This window comes from Vigna umbellata, chromosome 8 (genome assembly GCF_029865625.1).
Source record: "Vigna umbellata cultivar VRB3 chromosome 8, Vumbellata_1.0, whole genome shotgun sequence".
NCBI classification, from domain to species: Eukaryota; Viridiplantae; Streptophyta; class Magnoliopsida; order Fabales; family Fabaceae; genus Vigna; species Vigna umbellata.
Window position 1 is genome coordinate 36,696,056 of NC_142172.1, and position 27,409 is coordinate 36,723,464.

Here is a 27,409-nt window from a genome sequence, read left to right on the forward strand (position 1 = left end):
ATTTCCTAATCTTCTTTCATTTATACAATCCTTTTTAATTTCATATTATTTAATCTTTAATTAAACAAATTAAAATCAGATCCAAATTATTTTTTTTAACAAAACCCTAAAACATAACTCTTACTCATCCATTCTACTTTCAAGAATTATTAAAATAAATAATACCATATTTTCTTTTATCATTACTTGCTTAAATTAATTCTATAAATATGAAAATTTAATCAATTAAATTATCATTAAATACTTTATATTTTTCTTGATTCAGGTTACTGAATATCTAATAATCATTTTTTAAGCCCCAAGTAATTATATATTATATTTATTCAACTAATATTCTAAAGTACCAGGTTTCTAAAATTAAAGTATTTAACACATTATTTATGAATCAATAGACTAATTTTATATTACTTTTAAATTTTTTAAAATATTTCATTTGAGATACATCAATTATTATATTCATATATTTATCATCTATATATTCAAATTAATAAATCAAATATAATATTTATTGAATAAATATTATTGTACATACATTAATTTATCTAAATCATTATCTATATTATTATTATTTAATAATTAAAATAATTTATATTAAAATTACAAAGAGTTCATCATCTTTATGGAAGGATGTTGTCATTTCTTTATGATATCTATCCGACTATACTAGCTATTTGACTATTGTTTGTAGTCTCTGATGTGGCTTAATGGATTCGATTTCTGTTCCCAATCCTAAACCTAAACAAATGTTTTACCTGAAATGGCCATGGAATGAAACAAACCCTAATTCTAGTCCTGGTCCCTGCAAGTTTGAGGGTCCTTGGCCATTGAAATCTCTCCAAAACCTTGGTTTAATACCTTTCAATTTTGCGAGCTCTGTTTCAGGTTGGAAAAAGAAAACGACTCTCACACAGTCGGAGGCAGAACAGAGGGCATTTGCTTCGGCTCTGGCAAGCGCCAAGGAGGCGACTTTGGTGGAATTCTACTCAGCCAAGTGCAGGCTCTGTAATTCCCTGTTCAAATTTGTTTCCGAAGTCGAAACCCGGAACTCTCACTGGCTCAATATTGTCATGGCTGATGCTGAGAATCCCAATTGGCTACCTGAGGTATCAAATGGACCTTTTCACAAACTAAAATGCAGGTGTGTCTATATATGTGTGTGTGAAAATAAACTAAACTGTAGAATTTTTCCACATTATTTATTCTAGAAGCTAATTTCTTAATTTCTGTGTTATATAATTCATCCTAAACTCTGAATTATGTTTTTGCATAGTGAGTAAGGCTATACTCTAAATTATGAACAACATCTGAATGCGGCTGACCCAGACCATGACTATAATGTTATTGATTGAATACTACTTTAAGAAATAAAGACATTGTTCATTAAGTTTTCATCTTCAGTTTAAACATGAATCATGTGGAATAACTATATTTTTCAATGTTCATCCCCTATAAAAAAATTCCCATCAATTGGTAATTTTCATTTTTATGCTCAAAGAATTAAATCATGATACTTGAAAACCTGTAGTTTCCACTGACGACACCCAAATGAAAAGCGGGTTAGCATGTGTTAGTTGCACCAGTTAGTTAGATAAGCTTAGAGATGATTGGGTATACAAAGAAATAAAAAGAAAAGATATCACTCTTAGTTTGGAGTGGAATTGGGAGAAAAACACTGGTTTGTATCCCATCAATTCCTTTAAGCTATCTTTCAACCGTATAGTCCCATACCTATACAGTCTCCAGATCCCTCTCATTCCGGTGTATGTCCGATTCGTCCATGTACCCCTTCCACTCGAAGCCTGCCAGGAGTCGCACTCCCCGCCCTCGTCAGTGCCCGGGCGTCACAGTTTCCATCACTCACCATTAACACCTCCATTGTCTCTTGTCAAATTGATTGTGTTGAGAATCTAAGTGTGAGTTTAAGTCCTACGTTGGATAGAAATAAGAAAGTAGAACATTATATAAAGATGAAAGACTCATTAATCTATTGTATTAAGATTTTGGGCAGAGAGTGATGTCAATATCTTATATGGTTGGACTCATATTTCATTTGGTATTGTGTCTCCTAGATAAATCTACTCCTTGATAGACCCAACATGTCTTCACTCGTGTCCTCCTTGCCCATGTTCTTCTCCAAATTGATTTTATTCATTTTGTTATCAAAACCCTAATTTAAGTATTGGTATATATTAATGCTTTATAAGTCACAAATAGAGTGAAGTAATAGAAATATGAATTGGATTTGAGAGAGTGTCAGAAAATCAAATGTGTTTTTAAGTTTCACATCACAAATATAGTGAAGTAATAGAAATATGGATTGAATTTGAGAGTATTGAAAAATCAAATGTGTTTTTAAGTTTCACGTAAAGTAACGTGAAAAAATGAATTCCATATAATATATATATATATATATAAGATTCATAAACTTGTTTGTCTTAAAAGTTTAAGTTAGACTAATTGTATTGTTTATTTAGTGAACTTTCTCTTTATAAAATATCAAAATTAATGGATAGTTTTAGTGAGTGACTCATACAAATATAATATAAATATTTTATATTGAAAATATTTTTAACAAGAGACACCATAAATTTATTTTATAAAATTTTGAGTTAGAAACAGTGTAAATCCATTAAGTAGATTGGATTCAGATTTTGTGTTGATCATCCAATGAACCCCTCTCTAAAGTCCCATAAGTTTGAGTATTAGGCCCAGCTTTTTGATGGAATAATCCCTAAACGCTATGTTTTGTTTGGAGCAAATAGAATAAAAAAGAAAACACTTTTGTATGAAATTGAGAAAATATTAACTTAGTTTGGTCAAAGAAAATATTAACATAGTTTGAGAAAATAGAATAATTAAAAATTTTATTTTTAAATTAAAAAAATTCTAAAATACATTTTAAATAATATTTTATGATTTAAAATTTTTCATCATTGTTAAATTATAATAAAATATGATATATTTTGTATTGTCAAAATATAATAAAATATTGTAAAATATGATTAAATTTTATAGCGATTTTCAACTTATATTAATTTTTTATTTTCTACCAACAACATTAACATTTCTCACAAACTACTTTTAATATATGAAATTTTGAAAATTATTTTTAATTGTTAAAAACTTTATTTGTGACAGTAATTTTAATATTTACAAATATAATAACTTTTGTAGTGATTAGAGATGATAATGAGTCAGACACGCAGATAGTGTTTAAAAAATATATTAGAATATTTTAAAATTCACATGTGTATGCGAATATCAACAAATATTTAAAAATATATATTTTATAAAGAAAAAATTTAAATAAAATTACAAACAAAAAATATATATATAATATAATATAAATTAAAATTTAATTTTAATTAAATTTAACCAAATAAAATATAAATTAATTTTAATTTTAATTAAATTTAACTTAATAAAATATAAATTAAATTAAATTAACAAAAGAAATGTTCCTATCTATGATAAAAAAATTTATTAAGTTGAAATTGTGTCGTCTAGATATTGTATGCAGCTCGAAGGTTTACTTTTAAATATTTAGTACAATGTTATATCAAAATACTAATAAAATATAAAATACTTATCTTTTCTAAATTTATTTAATAAATCCTTAATTATTTAAAAAGATAATAATAAAAATATCAATAAAAGATAAAAATAAACAAAATAAAAATTATGATAATATCAAGCATAGACTAATATATGTGAAATTTGTTCAAGCCAATGAACTTAGAACGTAAAAACGATGATAACCACAAATCTTGATGAATGATTTAGACGAAGAATAGAAAGATATGACCATTAACACAAATATGAATGATAAAAAGTGGTTATATGAGATCCAACAAACTTAACTTTAATGACAGAAGTTAGAGTATAATACATTAGAGACTATTTGATCTTCATTAAAAGGGAATGAATAGATTATTAGTTTTTTTCTTTGTTTTTTGTTTTATCAGCAAAGAGATTATTAGTGAGTTATGTATGATGGAAGAAGAGAACACAACACCATTGTTTGAAAGCTATTGGAAAAGGAACCCAAAGGTGAGAATAGGAAACAAATTAACAAGAGTCACTAGTTTAGCAAATGGTTTTCACACTAATTTTTTTCAACATTATACTTTAGTTTCTCAATCAACATATATTCAGATGAGATAAAGAAATGAAGCTTTTGGCTTTGGTTTTTAATAGTAACATGTATTTTCAAGATAGACTTTTATTGTTTTCACAATCGAAACCAAAAGCAATTAAAAAAAGATTGAAATAAAAAAGAAAAACTTGTGGTAGAGAATATGCTTCAGTTATTTTCAAAGCCTATTATTCATTACATACTTTGGTTTTTGCTATAACCAAAACTTATTCTATAAGTTTTTTAAATTGTTTTTTTTTCTGTCCAGATTTTGAATTTAGACAAAACTAAAACAATAAGAAAAATCCAAACGTAAACCAAACATATCAAAAATATATTAACAACATAGAAAACTATATAAATTTTGAAGAACCTAGAAACGCATAAGCTAGGTCATGCAACAATGGAAAAAACACTTCGAAACAAAGAAACAAGTGCTACAAAAAATCGACCTGAATGCAAAACCTGAACACAAATGACAACACAAAATGTGTATTTTAAGAAGAACACAAGGAGCCTTAACGAAACAAAAAAAAAAGCAAGGAGAGAAAACGAACGAGTAAGCCAACAATGGAAATGGAACAAGGTGAGCAAGAATAGAGACGACTGCAATTGTGGCGAAAATGACACCTCATGAGTGCAATAATGATAAAGAAATGAAGTGACGTTCGTCTTCGTACTAGCAATGGAGAAATGGAAATCGGTGTCTCCCAATTGTAGAGGAAAACAAAAGAGTTCTAAGCGACATAATGAAATAAATGTCTTTAGTAGAGTTCTAAATATATGAAAAATGAACTCAAAGAAACATGTTTTGGGACAATAAAAGATTAATTTGAAGCAAATACTCATGTTAGGTGCCTTTGGAATCGCACAAAAACTTAAATTTTAAAATGTTTTAGTGTTGGACGCCAGACCCTTAACAGTGAGGATAAATTTATAACATATGATAATTTTATTATAATTTGATTTTATAATTAAAGCAATAGACTTCCATTATTTGTAAAATCGAAACCTATTATCTGACAAAGAGATAGAATTAAAAAATAATAATGGCACTTTTGAAATTTTGTGATGGATTTTGGTTTTTTAAATAACCAAAACATGTACTAGTATGTGATTTGATTATTTTAGAACCAAAACTATAGTTAGGAAAAATATTTCAAAAATATCATAAAATATTTCTAAAATATCATTTTGAAAGATTTTATTTCTCTTGAAACCAAAATCTATTAAGTGATTTCGAAAAACATTTTTTGCACTAATTAATTAGGAGTTATGAAATTCCAATCTTTGAAAGGAATAAAGTATATTTTACAAAACATATTTAGAACATACACAAAACCAAAAAAAAAAGTCAACAACATAAAAAAAATTGGTACTTAATTAAGTTAAAAAATAAATATAGAAAATAAGTTAAATACAAGACATAGATATATGATATTATTAACACTAATACTTGACACTAACAATATTGACAAGTTAACAAAACTTAAAATAAACAAAAGTGATAAATAAATAATTAAAAAAACAAAAATACTATAATATGACATGTGATATTTATAAAAGGAATATAAATTTCAATATAATGAAATAAAGATTGAGTCTATTTTAAAAAAATTATAAAAGCTTAATTGAGAAAATAATATACGTTACTTCCCGTAAAAGTGGTGAAGTTGATTAAACCAACTGCTGTTTTGAAGCTTATGAATGCCAAGAATAACAAGTGGATTGTGCCCCTACATTATAAGAGGAGTTTGAACAAGAATGAGACTCGAGTGCTAGTAAAACCCTTCATAAGTGTGATAATTCTCTTTTATTTTTATTATAACATGTGGCTTGAAGTGAAGAACATACTATTTAATTTGTGGTTATTAATTGTCATGCCTTGGTGGTTGAGATCCGGAAGTCGTGATTTGTTAAAATTTAGACTTATATATGTATAATAAAAAAAACCTAAGAAAAAGGCGAACAGTGACAAATTATAGTTATAAAGCAACCAAATTAATAGATTCTTTTGCCAGTTTTACCTGTAAACCTAAACAAATAGTTAGGATTTGAGTTTTAAAGAAAATGAAATTATTACAAGTTTTAGCTGCCTCTGTTGCCGGATTAATTGTCGTCGCTCTCACCACAACCTACCGACGACATGCGAGACGACGTGCAAAGATAGTTAGAAAGCAGAAGAAGTTGATTCCACTCCTAAAAAAGACGAAATCTAACGATCTTATAGAGATTGAAAAGTTCTCCCACTACGTTGGTATAATGTTTAATTTGTGACTTTCAATTTCCTTATTCTCACCTATGGAATTAATTAAAAGAAAAATACACATATATCATGATTTTATGTACATTGTCTATTATATATTTGTTTTTTCAATTTATCTATCTTTCTATTTACCTAACTTATAAATTTATTATTTTATTATATTTATATTCAATGTTCATGTATAAATTTATTATGTTTTATTCTTTTTATATTAAATGTTCATGCACTTTTTTAGTGTGTCTACAATCATTTTCTACATTAAAATGGATACCTTTTTAGTTATTGGAAAAGTTCCAAGTATAACAACCTTAAAACAGGTTTTCTTCAAGGGTTATAATGCATAATGTGAAGACACGTGTACACAAGGGTAAGGTATGTTATATAATGTTTTGACTATCTTATTTAATGATGTGGTTGCAGCAAGACAGATTGGATTTAAAGATGCTAATGAAGTTCCAGTATTATGTATATTGGCCCAAGACTTTCTGAAAAGATCCAAAGAATGTGATGAAAATATCTTTGAATACATTTGTAGTGTCTATGGCTATCCTTGGGATTTATATACGAAACTCATAGATGAGATTGAGAGATGCGTTAACACTTATTTAGCATTTCACTGGAATCAAGTTACACATCTCATTAGTTTGGTATTTATCTTAACTTACCTTCTTCATTTACCAATATTTTTTTTCTTCTTTAAATATATATATATATATATATATATATATATATATATATATATATATATATATATATAAAGTTCGTAAATAAAATGGAAACAGATATTGATAAATAATAAAGTTGATGTGACCCTTCCAAAATAAATTATGACATTATATTATTCTCTCTAATGCGTTAATCATATTTTTTTTATATATAGGCTTTAAGGGAAGAGTCTCCACATACAAAAAAATTCAAGAAAATTATATTGGAAGTTATGAGGTAAAATTATATTAATCTTAATTTTTACAATATTTTCTAAGGTAGTTCAAATTAATGTCACCATATTATGATGGAGCTAAAAGTTTTTATAGTTTTAATATATATATTTTTCTAGGTTGAGGGGAATGTAATGCGAAAATAAGTATATATATATATATATATATATATATATATATATATATATATATATATATATATATATATAATATTTGTTTGGCTAATATGGTGTGGTGTTCACAGAAAACAAAGGTTTGAAAGGGTTCAAAGACAACAAAGGTTTGAAAAGGTAAGCAAGAATATGCAGGTGAAAACAACAAATCATGACACGGATACGAAGATACTCAGTGAAAGGCGTCCGGTGTTACTACTTATAGGAGGTGGCATGGGAACCAAAAAGACTTTTATCTTTGAAGATATTATTAGAGAGTATTACTCAACTTTCAATCCTGCAAAATTATTATTCTATGATACTTATAGTTTTGCAAAATTTGTTTAGTGCAAAAATAATTAAATTGTGTATCAATGATTAAAACACAAATTTCATAAAATACTAATTATAGCACTCTAGTCCAAGTATTTGACACTCGTAAATGTTTATCTCACTATATAGAGGATGGATCTCACTACTTCATATAACATATAAATTAATCTGAGTAGTGTTTATCTTGTTATAGAATAGACTCTGCAATGAACACTCGTGAATCATAACACTCTAAATTCAATATTAAAGTATAAAAGAAATTTTGTGTTCTAACTTAGTTTTGCATATCTAAGTAAAATTATTTATACGTATCAAATGGCTTTGACAGAATATTTTGCTATGAAGGAGCTAAAAATCCTGTGGTAGTTGAGACAAATGTCTTTAATGAGACTGAAATCATATATATGGCCCTTAATTCAAGAGTTCACCATGATGACATGCTCCAAACTGCTGAATTGGTATGTTTGTGTGAACACCTTCATTTTTTATTTTTATTTTTATAATAAATGTTACTTGTTAGGAAAAATTGAATCTAGAATCTTTTCCATTATTCCTTTTAAATCTTTTGAACTAATCTTATATTTTTTAAATGTCAGTGAAAAAAGTTGAATCCATATATCTTTTTTCCTCCACGTCTATCTACTTCATGTTATTTTTCCTTTAACCTGATGTTATATGTGCACCATGTGACAGACTGTATATATAAATCCATATTAGATTTTAAGAACTTTCATGTTCATATAAATTTTCTTTTGAATTTAGTTATATTACCAAATGACTGAGATATGTTAGATTCTTATGAGTTATTTTTACTTAAAATTTGAACAGATGCATCAATCTTCCACCCATGTTGCATTATCTAAGCTTGTGACAGCTCTAAACGAGGGTCGAGATGTAATCATGGTTGATACATTATCATGTGAGTCGTTTGTAAAGCAGACTATTGTCATGGCAAGAAATATTCACAAATACCGATATCGAATGGGAGTAGGATATAAAGTAGCTGAAGATGGAACCGTCACTGAAAATTACTGGGAGAAATTACATGACACAGAAGAAGAAAATCAATCAAAAGGAATTTCTAACGGAGAACCATGCACACAAAAGCCTTATGAAATTTTCCTACTTGGCATGGTTTGTGAGAGTTATCTTGCTATGGTTAAAATCATTAGGTATACATGTTTGTGAGTTGTACCATGTTACTAATTAGGTAATTTTTTTTATTGGTTTGATGATTAACATTGCCATTGAAATTTTGACAGCAAAGCTATAATAACAAGGAGTGCAGTGAACGTAAATTCACAGTTGAAATATCACAAAATGTTTGCTAATGCATTTCCAAGATATTGTGATCTTGTTGATAAAGCCATACTCAGCGGCGCAGATTTTGTTGGTAGTCCACCAAATGTGAGAGTTTAATTTTACTATGTGAATATTAACATGTAATGGAAATAACAATTTATTTGTAATACATAACAGGTTATATGGAGCATCTTCCATGATGAGGATAAAAAAACCAAGCTCTTAAAAGAATTGAGCGATTTGAATGTTGAAGCTGATTCCGTCTACGAACTTAACAAGAAATCCAATCGCATAATGGAACCTGATTCTGTTTGGAGTAAGATTGTTGTTCTATCACCTTCAAGAAAACGTGATCAAATGGAATTGAAGAACTCCATTGAAAGAATAGAGAGATCATTAAAATATATGACCAAATTATTTTGTGATACGTTGGAGCAGCATTAAACTATCACTATAGGTTTTGAGGTTTAGTTTGATATTTGTTAGTAGTATGGATTTAAGACAGGAAAGATCACTGTATCGTTTTCATGGTAACATCTATAAGTCAATTATTTGATGCAGCTTATAAGCGGTATAAAACAAAATTTGAAAAGGGAGAATAATAAATTTTTTGAAAAAAACATGATGGAATAATTAATTAGTTTTGTATATCTCCACCTTTCCTATATGCCTTTCATAATGGCTGGAAGCCCAATTCATTTTCTATTTTATTTCAGTTTCTACACCCCTTTTTCTAAAATTAGGCTCAATAGTCCGTAGTGTTAAGTTTTCTCACCACCGTTTTGCTTTCCACCACACCTAAAATTTACCACTCCCAATACAATGTGAATCCGGTAATTAGCAAAATGTGCAAAGAGGAGGGAGCAGTCTTCCTTCATTCTTCGTAACTATCAGGACTTTCTATTTTTTTAAAATACAACCTCATTCATATACAAAACAAAACTTCCATTTGGTGGGAGAGGAGATTCATTCGTCCACTACCATCATCCAAAACTCCTAATTCTCTACACACAAAAAATAAAAACACACACTCACAATATCTGACAATCATCTTCAACCTATACTCACACGAGTTCTCCTCATTCCCACAATACTAGATTTCTTTTGAAACAAAATCACAACACAGAGAGTAAAGACAAAGAAACACACAGTGAGTTGTAAACAGATTTTGGGAAGGATTTAACGACATTCACACACAAGCAGAATCATCCAGTATAAATAATCCATCATTTTCTAAGTTATAAGGCTTTTTTTTCAGAAGGCAAAGAGAAGCAAAGGTACTGAATTACTTTTGAAAATAATTTAATGAACCATATAATACCTTTAATGAATTCCAAATTTGTTTTAATGAATTCAGAAAAAAATGAAATCTGGACTAATAGGGTGCTGGAAGTAATACCGTTGTTTTTTTTAACAAAGAAGAAAGAAAGATAAGTGGGCTGCTTTTTTCATTTCACGCCATGCACTCCCATATAAATTAACCCCCATCCCTTGTATATTTTATTTTTATTTGTGGGCATGTTCATAATTTACTTTACTTTATGCATTTCATGTTCACTGCACAGACACCACTGTTTTACTCTGTTTCGGCTGTCACTATACACACCACACATTTAATTGCTCACCGCACCACGCATTCACTATCTCGCATCCCTGTATGTTTTATTTGCTTTTACCCTCCGCTGCCCACCCACTTTGTCTTCCAGTTTTATCCCTCTTTTTAGTTATGCCCTATATTTTACATATACATCTATGTTTTTATTTTCTCACTAATTAAAATTTTGTACTCTTTTTACTCAATATTCATGAAAATAAAACTGCTTTAAACAATAATAAATGTAAATTTTTAAAACAATAAAAAATATAAAAACTATAAAGATTAAAATTTAAAAAATAATTTTTCACTGATTTCTTTTGGATGTTTGTACGGTGGTCCATGTCGTCCAATATCCAAAATTAAAAGTACAATTTTTCGTGCGATCGTATGTGTTGTTTTATTACTTGAATCTTTATTTCTTAAAAAATAACTTAAAAATACGTTTTCACTATTTTCTTTTTGGTATTTGTTAGGTCATCTGTGTTACAGGACACTCATTTTCAAATAATTTAGAAGTATCAAAACTTTCAAACTAATCTTTCTTTTAAACTATGTTGCCCTTGATTTTCCAGTTTGAATGAAAATACAAAGAGCGAGATTAATATTTGTTGGTCTCAAAATTTTCAAAATATATTTTTAGTTTTTTCTTGTTATCTTCTTTTATTCTTATTTCCAAAAAAATAAACATTTAGAAGAAACCACACCATTTTTCATATTTGACTAACTAATGTTGTAAGGTGCTAATATTCTTTTTATGCATAACCGATTTTTGAATCTAAAATGCAGTTTTATAAACCAAACACGTATTTTTTACAGTTTTTCATAATAAACTACGATCATGATTCAAAAACTTTATTTTTAAATCTATTTTTTTATTATTCGTCATCCTGTCAGTTTAAATAGCAACACTTAGCCTTATAATTATCTTTACCAGATTTTGGTACGGAGTTATCAATATTTATTGAATAAATATTAATGTACATACATTAATTTATCTAAATCATTATCTATATTATTATTATTTCATAATTAAAATAATTTATATTAAAATTATAAAAAGTTCATCGTCTTTATGGAAGGATGTTGTCATTTCTTTATGATATCTATCCGACTATACTAGCTATTTGACTATTGTTTGTAGTCTCTGATGTGGCTTAATGGATTCGATTTCTGTTCCCAATCCTAAACCTAAACAAATGTTTTACCTGAAATGGCCATGGAATGAAACAAACCCTAATTCTAGTCCTGGTCCCTGCAAGTTTGAGGGTCCTTGGCCATTGAAATCTCTCCAAAACCTTGGTTTAATACCTTTCAATTTTGCGAGCTCTGTTTCAGGTTGGAAAAAGAAAACGACTCTCACACAGTCGGAGGCAGAACAGAGGGCATTTGCTTCGGCTCTGGCAAGCGCCAAGGAGGCGACTTTGGTGGAATTCTACTCAGCCAAGTGCAGGCTCTGTAATTCCCTGTTCAAATTTGTTTCCGAAGTCGAAACCCGGAACTCTCACTGGCTCAATATTGTCATGGCTGATGCTGAGAATCCCAATTGGCTACCTGAGGTATCAAATGGACCTTTTCACAAACTAAAATGCAGGTGTGTCTATATATGTGTGTGTGAAAATAAACTAAACTGTAGAATTTTTCCACATTATTTATTCTAGAAGCTAATTTCTTAATTTCTGTGTTATATAATTCATCCTAAACTCTGAATTATGTTTTTGCATAGTGAGTAAGGCTATACTCTAAATTATGAACAACATCTGAATGCGGCTGACCCAGACCATGACTATAATGTTATTGATTGAATACTACTTTAAGAAATAAAGACATTGTTCATTAAGTTTTCATCTTCAGTTTAAACATGAATCATGTGGAATAACTATATTTTTCAATGTTCATCCCCTATAAAAAAATTCCCATCAATTGGTAATTTTCATTTTTATGCTCAAAGAATTAAATCATGATACTTGAAAACCTGTAGTTTCCACTGACGACACCCAAATGAAAAGCGGGTTAGCATGTGTTAGTTGCACCAGTTAGTTAGATAAGCTTAGAGATGATTGGGTATACAAAGAAATAAAAAGAAAAGATATCACTCTTAGTTTGGAGTGGAATTGGGAGAAAAACACTGGTTTGTATCATTAGGTTGTCTTTCCTTTTTACCTATCAGATAGGCTATTCATTAATGATTTCAGATCTGCCTTCATTGTTCAAAATTATCTTGAGAAACATCGTTGGCTGGTGGAGCAATATATTTGAATAGTACCTTCAGGAAGTTCTGATTGATTGTTACTGATTTCTGCAAACCTTTAGTAGTAAGAAATAAAAAAAAAAAACTCAGTATTTGCTATGTGGGTTTCAGAAGCAGAATGTTTTTTGGCTTTTGCTGGCCTTTGAGAATCCCCACATGGGATCAAACTTCATCTCAGCCAAGGTTTCTGTTTGGTTGCATAAATTGCATGAGCATTCTGTGCATCCGAGTTATTTCCTGGGCTTGGTAAATCCAACTGACATTTTTTTCGTACAAGAGTTCATGATGCTGAGTGTTATTGCTTCACTTCATTTCTGTTACTGGATTGTTGTAGAATAATAATGGCCATTTAGTATAATGGAAGAGACAGAAAAAATGAACTAGTAAATCTGGGAGACAGATAAGAAGGCTGTTCTTCTAACAAGCATGTAGGAAAAATAAAAAATAACCTATTACAGTTCTGGGAAAATGAAACTAAGTTACAGCAATTAAACCCTTTTCTTAACAGAAACCCTTGATAAAAATAATATCTATCTATTGCAATAGATCTAATTCTAGTATATAAAATAATTTTCATGAATAGGAACTAAACGACTAGAATAATACTTTTACAATAACTGTTCTAGAGTAGTATGGACAATACCATGCAGCCACGCAACAGCATAGGTGTTATGATGTTAGCTATGTTTTTTCTGTTATGGAGATTGGTTTATATGCCATTGGACTGTGAAGAATATAAATTTTGGTTTGATGTTTTGTAATTATTTTATATTGTTCTGTTTCTTTAATTGTTGTGTATAAACTTACATATCAGTTTGGTTATTAGGAAGAATTTAATGGGGCATGGGGGTTTAGCAAATAATAAGATAATTATTCATTTTATGCTGAACCACGTTTGGGCAGACCTGACTAAGCCATTAGGTTGACGTTCTGTGACTCTGTCTCCTGCTCCAAGCCATGCTTTTTACCTCTTCAAGATGCAGACCTGTTTGTCAATTTTGTTTTCCTCAAATGTGATTGTGGTCAATATATCCCTTTGAAGAAGTATTGTTTTGTCGTCTCTTCATCTCTGTAACTTTGGCCTTTTTTTTTTTGTTCATTCTTTCAGAATGACCTCTACATGCAAGCAAACCATGCAAATTTTATTTGCACTACTGTTTCTGCTTAAATTGGCCTTAACCCAGTATCTTGTCTTGGATTATGTACATCATGCATTGATGCTGCTTCCATGTTTAACCTTACCTTTCAACTGAAAAAATGCTGCTTCCTTGAATATCTCAATTATCACCGTATACTAATAAAAATTGATGAATGGGCAATGCCCAAATTTGTCCAAACTAAGACATCCATCCTAGGATCACACTTCAGCCAAAAATTATCACCATATACTTAATTTTCTAGATCCATTTTCCATATATGTCCTTCGGTGTATATAGTTTCTGTAGAAATGTGATTTCGGCGTATTCCCATGTGAAACTTGAGATGATGGTTCTGTGAAGAAACATCAGTTTTTTGGAAGGATCTGGAAGAACATATTACATATTTTAATTATAAAGTAATATACATTTTCAATAGAGAAGATACATGAGCCTTTATCTTTTTCTTGATGGAAACAGTAGAATTTCAAATTTAGGAAGCAGTTGGAAGTTTTGTTTAAATACCTCAGCTTGCTATTCGTAGAAATTATGTTGACCTTGAAAAAATCTATTTACTTGAAATTCCTTTGAAATAGTTCAAGCTCTCAGTACTATTGTATTACCTTCATTTTGGTGTTTTTTTCTATCTTCTGATTCCTGAAGGATAATGTTGTATAGAAATCATTGAACATGTTATTTATTTGTTTAATATCAGGAGAATCCATTTTGTTCTCATTACTTCTTGCTGACTTGGTTTTGAATGTTCGTATCGCAGCTCCTTCATTATGATGTTAGCTATGTTCCTTGTTTTGTGCTTCTCGACCACAATGGCAAGGCCCTGGCAAAGACAGGTGTCCCGAGCAGTCGTTTACACGTTATTGCAGGAATCTCCCATCTTCTCAAAATGAAGCGCCCTCTGTCAGAGCGGCTGCAGCGGAATGGTTAGCGTGGAAACAAACCAAGAGGGGGGGTGAATTGGTTATATTTAAATATTATCCCTTTTTAATATTTTTCTCTTAATTTCTTACTAAGCAGATAATTTAACGTAAATAACAGAGTAAGGGAAAGAGAAAAATTACACAGGTATTTTATCCTGGTTCAGATCACTAGGATCCTACGTCCAGTCGCTTATCTCAAATAAGATAAAACTTTTTCACTATCACAAAACTATTACAAATATTAGTCACACAGAAAAACAATTTGTAACAGTTTAGAAATTACCACCTCTCTTGAAACCACAAGAGATGAACTTACACCTCCTTTGAATCTTCACAAAGGATGATCACCTCCTTCGAATGCTTCACGAAGGATGATTCTCTTCCAGACACTTCCTCAGACACACCAAGGATGATCAAGCTATTCCTCTGTCACCGCAGTACCACTTCAGGACTTTGCAGACAAGAGTTTCCTTAGCTTCAGTAATTTCACAGAGTTCTCACAATAGTTCAGAGTACTTGAGCACAAGGGAAGAGTTGGATTTGAGAGAAAATGAGAGTCTATTTATAGACTCATCCAAAGGCTCCTCCATTTTCGCTTTTAGACTTTCTGACTGTGTTAATCGATTAGCTACAGTGGTTAATCGATTAACAACCCAACGGATACTTCAACGTCTCTAAAAACGGCTAGTTTTTCAAACGGTAACTATGTTAATCGATTAACAGCCCTTGTTAATCGATTAACGTTAATCGATTAACACCCCTTGTTAATCGATTAACACTGAAATGCTGTGCTTCGCCATTTGCCTCTGGAACAATCGATTAACGCCCTCTGTTAATCGATTAACGTTAATCGATTAACACCCCTTGTTAATCGATTAACACTGCACAGATTTTGCTCTTGATTTATTTTTACATCACTTTTGAATACATACAAGAAACTACTAATTTTCCTATGATCATACAAATTTTTACAAGAGGTTACAAGTCTTCAAAGATCATTCTTCATGAGTCTTGTTTGTTCTTGACTTGATTTGGACATCATCAAAACTTCATCTTCATCATTTTGCTAACACCCTCAACAAAAATGAAAATGACGGATTATGAGTAAGTGAAACCAAAATTTGTTGGTTGATTGTTTATTGATGTAGATGGCTTGAATTACATTTTATACAAACAGTTTATTATCCTTCTTTCTTTCTCATCTCCTATTTTTATTTTTTATTTCCTCTGTCCATGTTTGTGGCGCATAGTTTAGAACGCTGAACTTGAATAATCTACCTTAAATCCCGTCACTTGTCAAATCTCTTATTAGCGAACTATATTCGGTTCAAAAAGGAAAAATAGACCACAATTATTTTGTTTTACGAAATTACTGTTAAATTTCAAACTCGTGATTATTATTTAACCTCTCATACATTTTATTACTATTATTATTATTATTATTATTATTTGTAACTTTATATAAATAGATAAGTCGTTTTAGAGTTGCATGTACTATTTTACTCTTATAATTACTACAAGTAATTTTCTTTAATAATTTTATTTACACTTTTCAAATCTTTTTATCTTATCTAAATATACAGTACATTGCAAACAACCTATTATTTATTGTGTTATTACCATTCTTACTTGTTTTACTATATGTCACAAAATGCCTTTTATTAATCATAATAGATATATGGATATATGAGATAAAGGGACAATGGTAGAGAGATGTTAGTGGTGGAAACACAACATTCGTTAAAAAAAGTTATAAACTATTAAGGAAGATTGAATTTAATTGTAAAGAAGAATAGAGATGTTATGTGCCCTGTTTTTCTTTTTTTAACTGGTTTGTGTGTGAAGAGTGTGAATGGGTCTCTTATGGTGGACAAAATGGAGATAGGGAGAAGAAGGAGCCTGTGAAAACTTCAATCCGGAAGAAGGAAATTCATCCACTCAATCCAATTTTTTTTGTTTAATATATTTTAGAATGTATATACTTCTAAAATATATTTCTGGATTTGAAAATATTTTTCAAAATGTGTATTCTGAAATATATATATTTTTAAATGCATTTCAAAATACATATATTTTCAAATTCAAAAATAGTTTATGAATTGTATAATTCAAAATTATTTTTTTAAAATACATTCTAAATTATATAATTTGAGAGATATGTTTGGATTTGGAAATACATTTTGAAATGCACTTTCTGAAATGAATTTTTTTAATGTATTTTGAAATGTGTATTTTAAAATGTGTTTTGGATATAGAAATATCTTTTGGATTAGAATATAATTTTCTTTTAAAATGTATTTTGAATTGAGCAATCCAAAAAATATAAAAATATTTTTTCATTGGTACAATTCAAAATGTATTGAAAAAACATTTCAAAATGTATATTTTAAAATATATTTTCAGATTCCAAAATATTCACATTTCGAAAGAAGAAAAAAAGGGAGGTAGAAGAAGAATCAGCCAAATACTAACTCTGACTTAGATAAAGTTGCTGATGAATGGTTTAAGTAGAAAATCTTTAGTAAAAATGTCTACAGCTATTTGGAGGATGAGACTCAAAGCAAGACCTTAATTATGTTTAAATATTTAATACCCTCGTAAAACACGAGGTTAACAGCTATGTGAAAAGAGCTTTTATTATTATAATATAAAACAATTAAACGAGAATAAGTTGGATAAGGATCATGTAAGTGAGCCAGTGTAACTCACATGTTACTGAAGCAAGAGTTCAGTACTCCAACATATATTTTTAAAATTCCGAATCATTCATACTATATTAATCGATATTTGAGTTTGACACTATTAAATAAAAACACTTAAAAAAAATATAAGCGCTAAAATTTAATTCATTAATAATTATTTTTTCTTTAAATAATATACTTGCATTTTTGTATATTTTCTATTAGTTATTTTTCTCTGTCCACTATCTTTCAATTTTATCAAACAACTCCAATGTTTTTTTCTCATCTCTCCCTTGTTTAACTTTTATTTTTCTCTTCCACTTTCCTCAAATCCAAATAATGGCTAATTGTTTTCTACGTATATAACACTAGGTTGTCAAAATGAGTGTTTAAGTGTATATCGAATAAGAGCCTACAATCATATTAATTATATTGAAATATTACTTATGTATATACTGATAATTTTCTTATATAATATAAATTATTATATTTACTAAATATGATATATTTATTATATATAATAGTATATTAATCATACATTTCTTTAACTGAATTTATATTAAGAAATTGTTGTTAATAAAATAATTACAAAAGATATAGGAATGACAAATAAAAATATTACGTTTATAAAATTTAATAAATATTATATCTAATAAAAGTAAAGATTAATATTATATAGAAAATTTAAGTATATGTATAAATATATATCAACAGTATATTAATAAAATCAGTACAGTGGGTATTTGCTATAATTTGAGGTGATTTCATAAATTTTTCATCAATAGTCAATGACGTTAGAAGGTAGGATATTCAATATTATACCTAAAAAGTAATTAAAAGGTTTTGTAAGAGCATTTATGTAAAAAATCACGCACTCTCCAAAACTATTTTTTTTCCCATTAGATTTCTCTCTATATTCTAACAAATTTATTCATATTTTTTAAAATTAAAATCTATCATAGAAAACTTAGTGTAGAAAAGTATAATCTATCAAATCATAATCTTAACTAGAGTCATCTTTTACTCTTTTCTCAAACCATTTTAGAAGCTTTACATACATACATGGGATGTGTTGCTTGCATGTGACTCAGTTAAGCTCAAGATAAATTTGAGCCTTTATAGGACTGTTAAAGTATGTGATCTTTCATCTTATTTGGATGTACAAGTATTGCATCTTGTTAGAGTAAGGATTCTTGAAGCGTAATTTGAGTTAAGAAGCTTCATTTAGGCAAGGAAAGACATTTCCTTTTCTTCTAATACTCTATATTAAAGGACTTGAATCTGAAGGTGAGGTGGTCATTAAAGTTGATAATTGGTATAGAAAGTATTTGTGTTTAATATATAATAACTTTTGAATTTAGAATGAGAGGTTTGATTTAATTATATTGTTGTTTTGTGAAGAGTGAAATGAGTATAGTATATTATTTGAGTTTAATTTAATACACGAGTCTTTCAAAAATAGAGTGAAGTGTTTGTGTTGATGTGATATCAATGTTTTATGGCATGCGAGGTAATTGATTAGATTGAGAGATGTTGGACACTTGATTCTTTGTTGTGATATGATTAGAAGAATGAGTTTATTTGTGAATGATATTCCCTATATAGATAAGTTGTGAAAGTATGTGCTTATATGAATCTATTTAAAATAAATTTAGCTTATAGCATTTTTTGTGTGTGATGTTTTACAAATATAATGATCTTATATTACAAGAAAAAGAAATATTTCAGAGAGAGGATTTAAGTCGTGAGAGATCAAAGATAAATTGGAAGAAAATATTTTATATATGTATGTTAGAGATCACAAACACACAAGTGATTACAAAATAAAAGTAAAATGACTATAACACAAAATATTTATGTTGTTCAATCAAAATGACCTGCGCTCGTTACTACTATGATATTTCAAATTGATCAATAAATTAGGTTTACAATTACATGATTTATGAAAAATAAAGCAAATCAATGGGTCAGGTTCAATAACTTTGTGGGAGCTCCTCTGTTGAATTACTGAATACCATGCATATGACTCCGATAATTCAGCTTGACAGTGACAATAATTACAAATATTAATTTTAAAAATAAAGCCATAAATGATAAATGATAATTAATGTATGTGATTATTAAAAATAGTGTAAAAAGTGAAAATTTGATTTTGTTAATGAATTTATTTGCTTTAATATTTCTATCTATTCACATTTAAAATATAAATTATTTTACTACCTCACTCTAAAAGTCGTAAGTGTAAATAATAATTTTTCCTCTTTTTAAAATTGTATCAAATTCGATTTTATTTTAGTAGTTTTGAAACAGCTTTACTTGTTAGGATAACAAGTAGTCCACAAAGCACGTGGATCACCAAATTCAAGCCGAAACTTGCTTTCCCACGTGAAAGCAAATTTTATCTCTTTAATTAATTTTAAAAAAAAAACTAATTACCACCTACATTCGTTTTTAAGAATTGTTTATAACTGTAGTCTGAAAAATAAAAATAAAACTATAAGTCATATTTAATAATTTTATTTTTGTTAAAATATCATTAAATTTTTTTATTATCATACTTGTACTACATAGAAATTATTAATTAGGTTGCACGATATTTTCTTATTTTGAAATGATATTCATGGTAACTTGTATTTGACATTTTATTTAAAAAGTCTTATATAGACTAGAAACTTGTTAATTAGGTTGCATGATATTTTCTTATTTTGAAATGATATTCATGGTAATGTGTATTTGATATATATAAAAGGTGTAAATGTTATTTTATAAACTAATTTTGTAAGGTTGAATTATATTTAAAATTTATTTCTTAATATGATATCAAAGTTCTGAGTTTGAGTCTATCTTAACCAAATTTATTTTATGATGAGTTTATGTGCGGTTATCGAATCACCTATTAATATGCAGTCACATATTCAATATGTATATATCTCGACGTGAGGGGTGTGTTAGAAATCTCATTAAATAGAGACAATATCAATTTAAAATATATATGTGAGTACAAACATCATGTTACAAGATTATTTTATAGGATAGATTTAAAATTTACTTCTTAACACTTTTACTATTTTCTTTTATGGTAGGATATTCATGTCAATAATTAAGTAAGACTTTCACATCACGACATATAAAATTTTAGACACACTTAAGTCAAAAATGTTTAATCTTGACTAATAACAATCAAAGACTCAACTAACACAACATGTACACAAACACGATTCAGTAAAGATTATGGACAAATCATTACCTTAAGTCATATTTGAGCTTTCCTTAATCATTTGAATTGTAAATTATCTTATAAGAAAAAATATAAATAGATGAACACTTGAGATAAAAGATTAGTTTTTCTCAACTAATCTCTCTTAAAAAAAAAACTCAAATAAAACACTAACTTGAATATCAAAATATTTTTATAGATTTTATTCAAAACTAAGACCCAAATATAAAAATCAACATACAAAAATATAAAAAAATTAAACTTTAAATTTAATTTAAATATTACATAAATATTTATAAAATAAAGTTTACATAAGTTTATATGTTAAAGTTTATTTTATCTCTCAATATAAAATCTATAAAAAATCATAAACTAAACATACCATGAGAAAACAAAGAGAAGCATCACTAACGCTATGTTCGCTTGTGCGGAATTCACTGTTCAAGAGAAAAAGCGAGAGATGATTTGCGAGATTGATTGTGTTCGTTTCAGTTGATTTGCAATGATTTGCAACGATGGAATTGCGATGATTTGCGAGATCCGCTCTTGCTATTTTGGTGTGATTTGCACTGATTTTCAACAAAATATCATTTTTGTCCTCGTAACTTTCTAGAATACCATGAAAAAAATTAACACGTTAAATATATATTTACTTTGTTGGTTGTGAGCAGCAAATGAGGTCATAAGATCTAATGGTTTTTTTGTGAATTTTTTTGTTGTTTTTGCAGGTTAGAGCCATTCCGAGGAGATGAAGATCAAGAAGGGGCTTGATGTTAATGAGGTTGATGGATGAAATTGAAGAAAATAGAGGTTGAAGACGAAGAATGAAGATGCAAAAGAGGAGAAACAATGGTGGTATTCAGTTCTTGGGAACTGTATGCGGTTCCACCTCAAGTAAGAAAACTGAATGGGTATTCGGTTCCTTCGCCACTATATTCGGTTCCCCTCCTGTGAGATTCGGTTTGTTGTCGTTGTATTCGTTCCTCTCCATGGTATTCGATTCCCGCTTCCTGTGTGTATTTGCAGAAGATGGTCTGGTGAGTCGGAGCCTGAGGTTGAACTCGGCCAAGTTGAACAGATCGGGAGGAAGCTTGATGGCCGAACCGAGAGGAAGCTTGATGGCCCAACGTGGAACTCGATCAAGAAGATAAAGAAGATTGAATCTCATCCCATCCCTTCATCCTTCAATTTTTCATTCAAATTGCTTTTAAACACGATCGAACGGACCAATGAAAATTTTTCATGGGCACAAAGGCTACTTGATGCTTCTTCCAAACGAGGTTGAAGCAAAGAGATTGAACCCCCAAATTCACCTTTTGACGCTTTACCATTCTATTCTAAAATGCCATTTATATTTAAAGGCAAGGTTTTTCTCTAAACCTGAATAGAAAAGTTTGAGGTTAAATTGAATTTTAAAAATCATTGTTTAATTTTCGGTGAATGATTTATTTTTTCATAAATATTAAATTTTATTCAATAAAAAAAACATATCACTTAGTAGTAAATTAGATTAAAAAAACATTATATTTTAAAAAAATTATTTCAATTTACTAAAATTACAATTTTTTTATATTTTTAAAATTAATTTTAATAATTATTTTTTTTTCCTTTTATAAATATTTTTACAACTAAATATAACATCAACAATTATCATTTTATATTGCAACGATACCTCACTGAAGCAAGGTCATCATGAACTATTACAAATATATTTGTATGTTATTATGTTGATACTTTTTTTTAGGTCATATAATATTATAACTTCGTTTAATTATATGTTTGTTTAAAATTAATCGATATCACTTTGGTAACAAATAAATTGATACTACTTGGTAGTACATTATATTACAAACAAATACTACATTTAAAAATAAATTCATTTTACTACATTATAAATTTTATAATTTTTAAAAATTAATTTTAAAAATTATTTATAATTTTGGTCTCTTTATAAACATTTTTACAATTAACTATAACATTAATAAATAACATTTTATATTACTTTAATAACTATGGGCATTTTGGTAATCTTTAATTTCTACCAATTAAATTAATTTTTTAAATCTGTCACATCAATCAAATCCTACACTAATTCTCACAAACTTTGCTTCCAAATTTACTCTCAATTACCCACAAATCCACTCAAAAAAACAACAAAAAAATTACCCTAAAAAATCCACTCAAATCCCTTCAAATCATCTCCCCCAAATCACTACAAAAGAACAAAGCCTAATGTCGTGTTCGCTTTAAGGTATTTACTGTTGTTGATGATTTGCAATGATGGATTTCTATTGAGTTTTATGTTCGTTTTGATAAATTTGCGGGCGATGAAAAGAGTAGATTTGCGGGATGAAGTAAATTTTCAATCTTCTCTACCCAGCGCAGATTTGTAAGGAATTGTTATAAATTCCAATTTTACCCTAATGTATTTGATTGAAATAGATTCTTAGCATCAACATGAATATTAATATTAATATTAATATTAACATTAATAATATTAATATTAATATTAATAAAATAAATAATAAATAATAATATATTATTATTATTATTATTAATTTAATTTTTTACTCTTTACAAATATTTTTATAATTAAATATAATATTAATAATTATCATTTTATATTATTTTAATAACTAAGGGTATTTTGGTAATCTTCAATTTTTATCAATTAAACAAATTTTTTTATTTGTCACATCAATCAAATCCTATACTATTTCTCACAAACTTTACTTCCAAATCCATTTTCAATTACCCACAAATACACTCAAAAAAACAACAAAAAATTACCCTCAAATCCACTCAAATTCATTCAAATCATCTCCCCCAAATCCCTACAAAAGAACAAAGCCTAATTGTTTTAAAGGATTTATTTGACTTTATTATCTATGTCATTCATTATTTTGATTGATATTTCTCTCTTTAATTTCGTGACTATATGAGCACACGACGACAAAACGTGGTTATTGAAAAGAGCCACGAGTTTTGATTGTCAAAAACAAATCACAAATGTTTGTATTAAACTCCATGAAACATGACGAACAAAAGTATGTGGTTTCACAAGTAATAAATACTTTGGCGTGTACAAATATGAAAATTAACGTTTTCTTTCCTCCCTTTCTCACCTTCGTCCCCCTTTTCTCTCATCCCATGATAAAATAAAACAAAAACAAATACAACATTTAATGAGACTGGTTAACTTTTTATTAACGTTGTGATATGACTCCATTAAAAATAAGAGTAAAATGGATTAATACAATTTAACGTAATAATGACACTAAATGTCACATTTCTTAATAAAAACTTGATGTTATGATTACTTTTATAATTTAGAGCATATTGGGTAGAAAATAGTTTTTTCTAACCTTTTGAGTTGAGAAATATTTCTCTTATCTAATTTTTCTTTGAAAAAAGATAAAAATAACATCACTCCTAAAAAATAAATTATACGTCTAATTTTTCAGAGTGAGAAAGTGAAAATTTAAAATCTAACTAAAATGATTTTTTATTAAGAAAATACATTATATATATATATATATATATATATATATATATTAATATATATGATAGAAATTGTTTAGAATATATCCACGTGTTCATGAATTTTGAAAGCGTATTTGAATTACCATGATTTTATTATTAATTCTTATCTTACTATTTTATTTGCAATTTATTTGTTCTTTTCACAAGTTTTATAAACCGAACGTTAACAGAGGATTTTGTTATTTTTATGATACGTGCATATTTTCCTAAAACGAAAAAAAAAAATCACTCCCCCTAGACTTAGATTAAGTCTCATTGTCACTGTTGCTTTTGAAGAATGTTCTTCAAATTCCTTGATGTTGCAGACCTCTTGAAAAATTGTTTCTTCATGTTTTTTGTTTACATTTAATTAAATGATATTTTAAAAAGCAAATATTTGTTCATTAATTTGTCTATGGTAGGTCCTGCACTGTTTTAACGATCATTCGACACGTATAAGGGATCAGTGAAGGTTATGTTTCATGTACGGGTCATTTATATTGGCAAAGGTAAGTCAATTTACTGTACGTATGATGTGACTACTAGTGTACGTGTGATGTGATTACTAGTGTACGTGTGATGTGACTACTAGGAGACAAGATCACGCGTTTGATGCAATTAATTTTGCTTGCACAAAAACAGTTTCTAACGCGTAGTGAGAACGTGAACTATGATTTTTTTAATTTTTTAGTCCCACAATTACTCCACCCTACGTATTAATATGACGTAATCACTAAATTTAGTTAATGAGTTAAGCATAGAGAGTAATTATAAATTAATACAAAGACTATTAAGATACTATATATCGTTTTTACTTTCCTTTTAAAAATTTCATTTCCAAACCAAATACAATATCTAAGATATATTAGCCTCTTGGTACCAACCATTTCGGTTCCAGCAAATACTACTTTATTTTAAATCCTTCATACTTTAACACGATAATGAAAAAAAATTAGGTTAAATATATTTTTAATTTTTAATTTTTTTAAATTGAAATTTATTTTTATTTTTATTTTTGTTTTTAAATTTTTAAATTGAATTGATATAATTTTTATTATTTAATTATTCTATTTTTTTATATATTAAATATATTTTATATTAATGTTTGAGTTGTTTATATTATTTGATATGTTTTTGTTTTAATGTTAACTAAAACCACTTTTGATAAATTAAAATAATTTGATTAAAATGATTATATTAATTTATTTTTAAAATTTGAAAATAAAAATATATCAAATTTTACACAATAAAAAGTTTCAATTTTGTATCAACATTAATAAATTTAAAACATATTTAAGCTTTTAAAAGTTTAACCACGATAAAGATTGTTCTAAATCTTCCCCAATTTGTCAGAAAAATCTAAAGGGCCTATTGTTAAATTAGTTTCTTAATTAAAGGTTTTAATGCATTGAATATATTAGTTTGTTCTTAATAAAAAGTACTTTTAGAGAAAACAATGTATGCATTGCATGTCTAAAAAGTTTTATCAGATTATTATAATCTGTCATATATAGTAAATTTGTTAATTTTACAATAACGCTCTTTAAAATATTATGGTAATCATAAATTTGACTGGTTTACCTATCAGTCTATAAAATAGTAAATCATATTAAGAAAGTTTAAGTTTTTGTTTTACAGCAAACAAAATTGTGAGATAAATACAAACCCTTTCGTGTTTATCATTTAACCTTTACTCTGAGTTTAAGTTTGATGAATAAAAAACTTATAACATCAAAGAAATCGTTTTTTATATAATTGTGGAATATTTATCATAAAAATATAAAGTTTAATAAAAAAAGTTATACACGAATTAAAAAAATATAATTATAAAAATGTTTTAATCAATAGGGTGACATCTTAATTTGTAGGCTTATTATTGTATTTAGGAAAAAATTATCTGATATCTCCTTCAAATTATCTTCCGATTATATTAGGAATAGTGGACGGAGTTAACTAATTAATTATTTAATGGCAAGAACCTACGCACGCTGCAACGTCGCCATCGTGTCTACACTGTGGAATAGACATGTAATGTGCATTATTATGTTGAAGTTGTACTAAAACAATGCATTTAATATGAGCTTTCGGAATTTTCCTCCAAAACTCCAATCATTATTTTTCACGTGTCTATTATTCCACATTAGGTAAATGCCTTCTTTTTTAAACTCATTGCACACATGCCATTTTTCTACTCAATCTGCCTGTAAACACTAATTTCAAATCCCTATTTCTAATTTACTGCGCCACGCTTCTCATCACTAATCTTTTCTTACTGTATATGTTAACCCCCAACGTCTATGATATACATGTTCTTTTTAAAAGTATGTTTTTTAAACAGATAACGAACAAAAATGTATAAGTAACTTAAACTAGTTTGGTTCATTATTTTATTACATTTTTTTATCGTAGTTTATATATATATATATATATATATATATATATATATATATATATATATATATATTCTCTAAATTCACTTTTAAGATTCTGATATAAGAATGTTATTATTAGGTACTTAGTTTTAGTTTTAAATAAAATAAGTTAATTAAGTTACATTAATCTGTATTGGATTACATGTATCATATGGTTTGAGTTGTATACAGTTATGGTGTATTGTTATTTAATTTGGATATACTATTTTAAGGATTAAATATATTTTTATTTTTTAAACTTTGACATAAAATTGATTATTTTAAATATTGATATATTTTAGTTTTTAAACTTAAAACAAAAAATGAATATAATTTTTTTTATTAATATTAAACTTTTTTAACGTGTCAAATATTTTATGTTAACATTTAAATTGTTTGTATCATTTGACTTGTTCTTATATAAAAAATTATTAATGTAATTAAGTTAAAAGTATTATTTTTATTTTTTAAATTTTGGGAATAAAGTATACCTGTTTCAAATAGGAAGCAATTTGAATTTGTCATTTCTATAA

General features: G+C 27.8%; 3 protein-coding genes across 4 annotated transcripts; all 3 read left to right on the forward strand.

Moving 5' to 3' along the window:
- Nucleotides 1–704: 704 nt before the first annotated feature.
- LOC148194609 (uncharacterized) lies at nt 705–1,277 on the forward strand. The gene is made up of 2 exons (XM_088097246.1): nt 705–1,138; nt 1,271–1,277. Exons 1-2 carry the CDS (start codon nt 705–707, stop codon nt 1,275–1,277), a joined length of 441 nt encoding a protein of 146 aa, XP_087953372.1.
- A 4,765-nt stretch (nt 1,278–6,042) lies between these two features.
- LOC148194610 (calmodulin calcium-dependent NAD kinase-like) lies at nt 6,043–9,709 on the forward strand. Its single transcript, XM_088096576.1, has 8 exons — nt 6,043–6,392; nt 6,822–7,048; nt 7,282–7,343; nt 7,584–7,769; nt 8,153–8,282; nt 8,653–8,996; nt 9,087–9,231; nt 9,304–9,709. Exons 1-8 carry the CDS (start codon nt 6,206–6,208, stop codon nt 9,568–9,570), a joined length of 1,548 nt encoding a protein of 515 aa, XP_087952702.1. The 5' UTR covers nt 6,043–6,205; the 3' UTR covers nt 9,571–9,709.
- A 2,095-nt stretch (nt 9,710–11,804) lies between these two features.
- Nucleotides 11,805–16,246, forward strand: LOC148194611 (uncharacterized). 2 transcript variants are annotated; one of them, XM_088096577.1, is made up of 2 exons: nt 11,805–12,279; nt 14,883–16,246. In XM_088096577.1, exons 1-2 carry the CDS (start codon nt 11,881–11,883, stop codon nt 15,051–15,053), a joined length of 570 nt encoding a protein of 189 aa, XP_087952703.1. In that variant the 5' UTR covers nt 11,805–11,880; the 3' UTR covers nt 15,054–16,246. The 2 variants fall into 2 exon arrangements, with proteins under 2 accessions (XP_087952703.1, XP_087952704.1); XM_088096578.1 differs by having other exon boundaries at nt 11,806–12,314.
- The last annotated feature ends 11,163 nt before the right edge of the window (nt 16,247–27,409 follow it).

Bases quoted from the DNA above. Each gene is read 5' to 3' on its own strand.
- LOC148194610 (XM_088096576.1), top strand. From the start codon at position 6,206: ATGAAATTATTACAAGTTTTAGCTGCCTCTGTTGCCGGATTAATTGTC. The intron at 8,997-9,086 runs GTATACATGTTT...AAATTTTGACAG, and splicing joins GCTATGGTTAAAATCATTAG to CAAAGCTATAATAACAAGGA. The intron at 9,232-9,303 runs GTGAGAGTTTAA...AATACATAACAG, and splicing joins TTGTTGGTAGTCCACCAAAT to GTTATATGGAGCATCTTCCA.
- LOC148194609 (XM_088097246.1), top strand. From the start codon at position 705: ATGGATTCGATTTCTGTTCCCAATCCTAAACCTAAACAAATGTTTTAC.
- LOC148194611 (XM_088096577.1), top strand. From the start codon at position 11,881: ATGGATTCGATTTCTGTTCCCAATCCTAAACCTAAACAAATGTTTTAC. The intron at 12,280-14,882 runs GTATCAAATGGA...TTCGTATCGCAG, and splicing joins ATCCCAATTGGCTACCTGAG to CTCCTTCATTATGATGTTAG.